The following is an 8,807-nucleotide window of genomic DNA, read 5'->3' as shown; positions in this document are numbered from 1 at the left end:
TTGTAACATAATATTTTAAAATTAATTTATTTTGGTAAAATATTGAGTGATGTAATATTATTTAAAGTTGCATCAAGTTTAACTTGAACCAAACTCTATTAATATTATTATTACTATTATTTCAGTATCTATCAATTCAAAATCAAATTAAAAAAAAAAAAAAAAAAACACATTTTTAATGAAAAAAATGTCATATGTTGGCAAAATAACAAAATTTCAAATAGTTGAAAGAAAATATCAAACTTTTATTGGGCTTAACAAAATTTCCCTTCCTTGAATCGACAACTCCACCAATGCCTTCAAGTTAGGTCGGAAATTTTCCGATTTAAGAAAGTTGGGTCGGGTTGGAAAATACCCCAAACCTAACCTCACCTCTAACTGTGAGGATGAGCCATATATATAACTTTCCTAAACATGATTTGGTTACATGTAGACTACTCTTCAAACCTTTTTTTTTCTTTAGAAAATTTGTTAGATTACTATAAATTTTATTATAAATGATTTACAAATTAATATGAAAATAAATGCGATTGGTGATTTTTGTATAATATTTAAAAGTTGACATATTGGCATGAAAAATTTACGTAATGAAATTTGTAATATTCCTACAGAGTCACTTCTTTGATGTAATATCCCCGTAGCATCAATTTTTGAAGTTGATTTACACAATTGATGATGTGGCTTGATGTGCCTTTTTTTTTTAGTATTCACCAAAATTACTTAATTGAATAACAATCACCGCCTATCCTGAAGACATCAGGGAATATTTTTTAAATGCATATCTTGACTTATTGTGTTATTAAAAAAATTGTGAGCGGTTGACTCATATGAAAGTGATTTAGTCTAATCAAAACTTGGCATGCTAGCAAGTAATTTTTATTTTTATTTTTTATTTATTTTTTGTCTCTAGCATTTTCCCTAGAGTTTTTATTGTTTCTTTGGACAACAAAATAACGATAATAAAATAGACAATGCAAGTATTGTCATGCAATTTCTTTGTTGTGAAAAGAAAAAAAAAATTGGCAAACAATATGAAAGCAATAAACAATTACTCATAATTTATCACATCAAAGTTATGACAAAAGTTAAAAATTGCTTCTCAAAAGTTTATTATAAGTCTAAGTGTAGCTAGGATTTGGCTTACTTTCAGTATTTTTTTTAACTGAAATCTCCTTTTGTTTTAATAAGAAACAGTCACATTACCCACTAACTAAACAAAATGTGGAGATTAAAGTTCACTATCACTTGCTATTGTGTATTTAAAATAAAAGGAGATATCCAGTTTAAAAGAACTGAAAATAAGCTAAACTCGTGTATTTGATAGCGATATCCAGTACTTTTTTAATTGGAATCTCATTTTGTTTTAATAAGAAACTGTCACATCGCCCATTAACTAAATAAAAGATGGAGATTAAAGTCCACTATCACTTGCTATTGTGTATTTAAAACAAAAGAAAGCATCCAGTTAAAAAAGAACTGAAAATAGCTAAACCTATGTAGCTAATAGTGACATCCAGTACTTTTTTAACTAGAATTTCCTTTTGTTTTAATAAGAAACTGTCACATCATCCACTAACTAAGTAAAATATGGAGATTAAAGTCTACTATCACTTGTTATTATGTATTTAAAATAAAAGGAGACATTCAGTTAAAAAAGAACTAAAAATAAGCTAAACTCTTGTAGCTAATAGTGAGATTCTCCAAAGTTTGGATTAAATCCAAGGATCAGGTGGTTGTAAGTGGAGTGAGTCATTTTTTTTTTTTTTAATGACAGCGAGTCCTTGTTAAGCTAGGTATATAAAATTATACAAATAGACAGAAAGGGTCCAAATTAAATTACACCCTTTGCTTTCTTTGTTTATATTATTGATTTTTTAAAAACGGCAGTTACTTTGTTGGTATCGCAAGGGCTGTAAATAAGTTATAAGTGCCACTCCCATGTTGGAGAGGCCAAAGCCTTTGCTTTGTCTTTGTTTTGAGCAATCAGCTGCTGTCGTGTATACCTGTTCTTTTATTTATACGAACTGTCTTGTATTTCATATTTCTATTTTCTAGCTTTACTAGCTAAAAGATTCCCGCTTTTACCCCCAAAAAAAAAAAAGATTATAAGAAGAAAAGATGTAAAAAAGTTTACCCAAAAAAAGAAAGAAAGATGCATGTACAAATTGATTTTGGGTAGTTGGGTTAGTTGCTGCATAGCTCTTTCCTAGGTGTAATACATTTCTATTCTACAAAAGCCTACCTTGACTAAATGATTAATTAAGAAAAATCTCACACAGTCCCACACAGGGGCCTCTATATATCCACTCCTCTATGATTCAAAACCCATCAACCATATTTCAAAACTATTCTCTTATAGTCTCTTGCTGCTGTGTCTCTTTCTCTCTGTAAACATGGGTTCAGAAGGAGGAGGAGGAGAGTTGATTGTGAAAGTGAGCAAGAGGGAGGCTGTGGCTGCAGTGCTGCCACTGCAAGAGCATTGGCTACCACTATCCAACCTAGACTTGCTTCTACCCCCAGTTGATGTGGGTGTGTTTTTCTGTTACAAGAAGAACACCAGCTTATTGGGAAAGGACCTCTCTAATAATTTTGGTTCCATGGTTGGGGTTCTTAAGAAGGCCTTGGCCCATGCTCTCGTGACATACTATGCTTTTGCTGGTGAGGTGGTGTCAAACCCTGTTGGTGAACCTGAGATTCTTTGCAATAACCGTGGTGTGGACTTTGTCGAAGCTTTTGCTGAGGCAGAGCTTAAAGACCTCGACTTATATAACCCTGATGACACCATTGAAGGTAAACTTGTGCCAAAGAAGAAGCATGGTGTGCTCGCTGTCCAGGTTCGTCACGTGTTTCTTATTCCCAATGTATTCACGTACACCCCACACGCACACGCACATAGCGGCAATATTTTTGGCTCCTGCTAGAGCGAAAATTATCTTAGCGTATAAAACGCCCTATCACATTATAACGTCAGTCTTTCTCCAACCCCTAATACATCTCAAATGAACCTTTTTTCTTTTTCCTTTAAAGGGAGAAAATCCTGGAAACTTTTTTTAGATATATATATATATATTCTCCCAAAAATGTGTTTTTGGAAGATGCTAGCCACATAATTTTACATGCAAACAATTCAATTTTAATAGCCAGTAGAGTATTTTGTGATGAACTAAAAATATGAAATAATAAGAAATGAGAATAGTTTTTGAAACTACTTTGAAAGAAACATTATGCATGTACAAATTAATTTTGGGTAGTTGGCTTAGTTGCTGCATAGCTCTTTCCTAGGTGTAATATGTTGAAATCAGACACAAGCTTTAAGCTCCTACAATGGTGGAATCACACAGAGAGAGGGAAATAAAAGAGAGGGAATTGTTGTGAATGATTTCATATATTATAAATATTTGACTCTGCTTCTTTATATACTAGGAACAGAGTAACCACCTGACCAACAATCAAATCAACCAATACAAACATGACAAGTGGTAGATACCTAACTAACTAAGTATGCTCTGTAAACTACACCCGTTTAGTGCACTACCACTCTATGCTACTGTAGCTTAGCACTAATATATACAAACTACAATACAAAACTACTAAACTAATATCTACAAGATATTTTATGCTATGACAAATATCTACAAGACTCAAATATCCACAAGATATTTCACACTCCCCCTCAAGATGAACTATATATGTTGACTAGGTTCATCTTGGATAACAAGTAATGAAATTGCTTATACCCGAATGCCTTAGTAAAGAAATCCACAATCTGGTGTCTAGTAGGTACATGGAAGGTCTTGATCACACCAACTTGAATATTTTCTCTGATGAAGTAGCAGTCTATTTCTATATGCTTTGTTCTGTCGTGGAAAACTGGATTTGCAGCAATATAGATAACTGCCTTGCTATCACAGTAAATAAAAGCTGCATGAGTGTGCTCTAGTCCAAAAGTCTTGAGCAAAGCTATCAACCAAACAACTTCACTTATGACTATAGCCATTGATCTATACTCAGACTCTACTGAAGATCTTGATACAACCTGTTGCTTTTTACATTTCCAGGAAATCAAAGACTCACCAAGAAAGACACAAAAGCCTAATATAGACCTTCTAGTATCTGGACATGTTACCCAGTCAGCATCACAGTAGGCCATAAGCTTCAATTCTGAGTTTGGAGAGAGAAACAAACCCTGACATGATGTCTTCTTTAGATATTTAAGAATTCTATAAGCTGCCTACAAGTGAGGCACTTTAGAAGAACTCATGAAGTGACTAAGCTTGTGTACTGAATAGCATATGTTTGGTCTAGTGAGTGTCAAATAGAGCAATTTACCTATCAACCTTCAGTACAAGGAAGAATCAAGAACATCCTCACCCATTGAACTACTGAATTTGGCAGACTGCTCCATTGGCACATTAGTAGGCTTGTTAGCTAGCAAACTTGTATCAGATAACAGCTCCAAGGTAAATTTCCTTTGACATAAACTAATACCCTTCTTGGTTCTAGCAACTTCAAGGCCTAAGAAATACTTCAAAGTGCCAAGATCTTTTAGCTTGAATTTGTTGTCTAGAAAAAGCTTGAAGGTGTTGACAGCATTCACATTATTGCTAGCTATAAGAATGTCATCAACATACACTAGCAAAATGATGATTGAATCTTTGTGGACCTTGATGAAGGCAGAATAGTCAGATTTGGATTGAATGAAACCATCAGCAATGATAGTAGTAGACAACTTAGCAAACCATCGACTGCTAGCTTGCTTGAGTGCATAAAGAGACTTTGTGAGCTTACACAGCTCCCCCTTTGCTGCTAAATCTAGATGAAGGAACCATGTACACCTCCTCATCTAAATCCCCATGAAGGAAAGCATTGTTGACATCCAATTGAGAAAGATGCCAACCATAAACAGCAGCAAGAGCCAATAATGTTCTAACAGTGACAAACTTCACCACAGGAGAGAAAGTCTCATAATAATCAATGCCCTCAGCTTGAGTGAATCCCTTAGCAACTATTCTTGCCTTGTATCTCTCAACAGACTCATCTACCTTGAGTTTAATCTTGTATATCCACTTGCAGCCAATAGGAACCTTGCCAGGAGGAAGTTTGATCATAACCCAATTGTTGTTAGCTTGAAGAGCATCAATCTCAGCCTTCCTAGTAGCTTGCCACAAAGGATCAGTCAGGCCTTTAGCATAAGAGGTAGGTTCCTTGGCAATAGTTAAAGCAATGGCAAAAGCCTTATGTGAAGTAGACAATCTATTATATGAAAGAGTAGAAGAAAGAGGGTAAAGAATACCTGGACTATCAGGAATAGAAGAATCATGAGATTGAGGTAGAGAGGCAGTGGCCAACACATGAGCAGATGCAAGATTACAATGATAGTGGTAACTTAGGTACAAGAGAAGAAATAGTATCAAGAAGTTCATTATGATTAGAATGAACAAAACCAGATGGAGAAGGAGCTAAATCAGAATGCACAAGGCCAGGAAATTCATCTGGGGGAACAGCAGTATCAACAAAAGAGAAATGAAGGGAAAATTCTACAGAAATAGTGAAAAATTCTGCAGAAACGGTAGGAGTAATATCTGGAACAAAATTCTGAGGTGGAAAAATAAAAGAAGAATTGGAAATAGAAGATATGATAGGTTTAGAAGTCCAATGTTTGATAGGGAAAATGAACTCCTTAAAAATGACATCCCTAGACAAGAAAATAGTCTTAGAAGCTAAATCATACAATTTATAACCTTTGGTACCAAAAAGATAGCCAATGAAAATGCATGCTTTAGCTTTAGGATAAAATTTTGTTCTATGTCTAGTTAAGGTTGAAGCATAACATAGACAGCCAAAAGATTCAAGATGATTATAGGTAGGAGGATGACTCAAGAGTTTCTCATAAGGAGTAAGATTTTGTAACAGTGGACTAGGAAGCCTATTAATGAGATATGTTGCTGTCAAAAAACAATCTCCCCAAAATTTCAAAGGCAAATTAGCCTGAAATCTTAAGGCTCTAGCAACATTTAAAAGATGCCAATGTTTTCTTTCAACCACAGCATTTTGCTATGAAGTTTCAACATATGACAGTTGATGAATAATACCCTTAGAAGCATAAAAAGAAGAAAGGGAAAATTTAGGTCCATTTTCTGACCTAAACACTTTGATAGGTACATTAAACTATGTTAAAATCATGTGAAAGAAGGATTGAATCAAGGTTGAAGCATCAGACTTGTGCTTCAACAAATATATCCAAGTAAACTTACTGTGATCATCAACCAAGGTAAAAAAATACTTTGATCCATTCAGGGAAGGAGTGGAATATGATCCCCAAATGTCAGCATGAACCAAATCAAAGCAAGATAAAGAAATGCTAGAAGAATGAGTAAAAGGCAATCTATGCTGTTTAGCTAAAGGACAAATGTGACAATCAAAAGGCTTAGTATTATTGCAAGATTTGATGTCAGGTACAGTATTATTCAACAAAGTCAATCTTTATGAAGATGGATGACCTAATCTATAGTGCCATAGCCTAAAAGCACTATTAGAAGAATCAAGATTACAAGAATTAACACTTTTGCCATGAAAGCAGGACTACAACAATGACAAAGCCTCAAAAACAAAATCTAGTAGAGTGACCTGTGGAGTACACTGCAATGTGTAAAGGCCTCTTTGCTTTTTACCCAACCCAATTATCTTCCAATGCTGTAAGTCCTGGAGAAAACAATTATTGGAGAGAAATATACAGCAACAAGAAGAATTCTGGGTCAGCTTGCTAATAGAAATAAGGTTGAAAGAGAAACTAGGAATACAATGAACATTCTCTAAGAGTAAAGAAGCAAAAGCTTGAACAGTGCCTATATGAGTCACCTTGACCATATCACCATTAGGTAATCTAACAGAAATCTGAACTGAAGAAGTAATGGACTTGAAAAAATGAAGAGAATGAACCATGTGATAAGTAGCTCCACTGTCAAGAATGCAATTAGTGGAGCCTATATGGGAAGTATTGACACTGGAAGAAAAAACTAAATACTCAAAGGATAGAGAAAACCAGATACCTAACAACTCTTAACCTTGAGAACCAAATGGAGGTTGAGAACCAAAAGGAGGCTGAGTTATGATACCAGCAACTTGATGAGTAGTGGCCAAACTTGCTTCTAGTGGGGTTTGAGTACCAAAATGACATTGTGAATTCAGTAAACCAACTAGATGTTGATACTCAGCTCTAGTGAGGGAGATAGGTTCATTAGAACTATCCTCAGTTGTAATCAGATTGCTTGCAAAAGTTTGAGACTTGTTCTTAAACTTGTACCCATGAGGGTAACCATGTAGTTTGTAACACTTATCTACGACATGTCCCATGGCACCACAGTGAGTGCATTGAGGCCTGCCAGTCCTTGACTTATTGAAATTCTTGACATTTCCACCAGACTTGGGTCCCAATGCTGCCAATGCTGCTACTGTTTCAGTCAAAGCCTTCTTACCAGCACTAACCTTTCTTTTCTTCTCATCTTGAAGCAAAAGAGAGAAAACCTTACTCAAAGGAGGTATGGGATCCATAAGAAGAATTTGACCTCTGATTGCAGTATAAGTCTCATTCAGTCCCATAAAAAATGACATGGTACAATCCTCCACATGATCTCCACAAGTACAGGTTCAATAGGAGGAAAATTCATCCCAAAGACCCTTAAACTTTGTGTAGTATGCATTGATATTTAAATCCTCTTGAGTCAAAGAACTAACTTCCTTCCTTAATTCAAAGATCTTAGGACCATTGCCTTGACCAAACCTATATTGTGGATCAAGCCAGGCCTCTCGTGTTGTCTTGAAATACACTATGCTTGATTGGAAATCCTTAGAAACAGAATTGAACAACCAAGCTAATATTATGCTGTTACACTTACACCAAGCTGTGTATCTAGAGGATGGTCAATGGATTGTGGCTTAGAAATTGAGCCATCAATGAACCCTAGTTTAGTCTTAGCATCCAATGATATCAGGATTGCTCTGCTCCAGGTATTGTAATTCTCCTCAGTGAGATGTTGAACAACAAGGGAAACACCAGGGTTGTCTCCACTGGACAAGAAAAATGGACTAGATGCATTTTCCCTAGGCTAGACAGTATGAATAGAAGCACTAGAAGAACTTTCAGTCATACTTAACGAGAATTATCCAGCAAAAGAAAATTGATCAAGATTCAGATTCCAAACAGAAGCTAACAAAGCTAGAAACCAAGATTCTTGATAAAATCAACTCAATTCAAGATCTTAATGAAGGGACAACAACAATCGCAAATTGGTAATTGAATACCCTAACCAAGAAAGTTTCAATTTGCCAATGTATAGAAGGAAACACAAAATTGGAAAAAAAAAAAAAAAAAAACCCTTAATAATAGGAATTTCAATTGGCCAATGTAGAAGAAATCAAGATTTTCGTGTTACTATCAAGCACAGAAAGAAAACCTTGCTTTGGAGAAGAAAACTCAACGCAAGAATCAAGAACAATACGATCAACTTGGTTTAACAGAAATCAAGAACCATACGATCTACTTGATTCAGAGAAAAGAACTAATGAAATGAAAGAGATTGAACTAAAATTCAGAGAATACCAGAATTTGAAGATTCTCTTGAAGCAGTTCAACTTTGATACCATGTTGAAATCAGGCACAAGCTTGAAGCTCCTACAATGGTGGAGAGAGAGAGAGAGAGAGAGAGAGAGAGAGAGAGAGAGAGAGAGAGAGAGAGAGAGAGAGAGAGAGAATTGTTGTGAATGATTTCATATATATAAATATTTGACTCTGCTTCTTTATATATCAG

The 8,807-nt window shown here is 35.1% G+C and overlaps 1 protein-coding gene across 1 annotated transcript; it reads left to right on the top strand.

Annotated features, from left to right (window-relative positions):
* The first annotated feature begins 2,321 nt into the window (after positions 1-2,321).
* On the top strand, positions 2,322-3,013 carry LOC111990453 (coniferyl alcohol acyltransferase-like). The gene has a single exon (XM_065763712.1). It carries the CDS (start codon positions 2,394-2,396, stop codon positions 2,919-2,921), a length of 528 nt encoding a protein of 175 aa, XP_065619784.1. The 5' UTR covers positions 2,322-2,393; the 3' UTR covers positions 2,922-3,013.
* Positions 3,014-8,807: the final 5,794 nt, after the last annotated feature.

The sequence above is a fragment of the Quercus suber genome, unplaced genomic scaffold (assembly GCF_002906115.3).
Source record: "Quercus suber isolate HL8 unplaced genomic scaffold, Cork oak 2.0 scaffold_520, whole genome shotgun sequence".
Taxonomy (NCBI): domain Eukaryota; kingdom Viridiplantae; phylum Streptophyta; class Magnoliopsida; order Fagales; family Fagaceae; genus Quercus; species Quercus suber.
The sequence above is the reverse complement of the archived record's forward strand: the minus strand, read 5'-3'. Positions and strand labels throughout refer to the sequence as shown.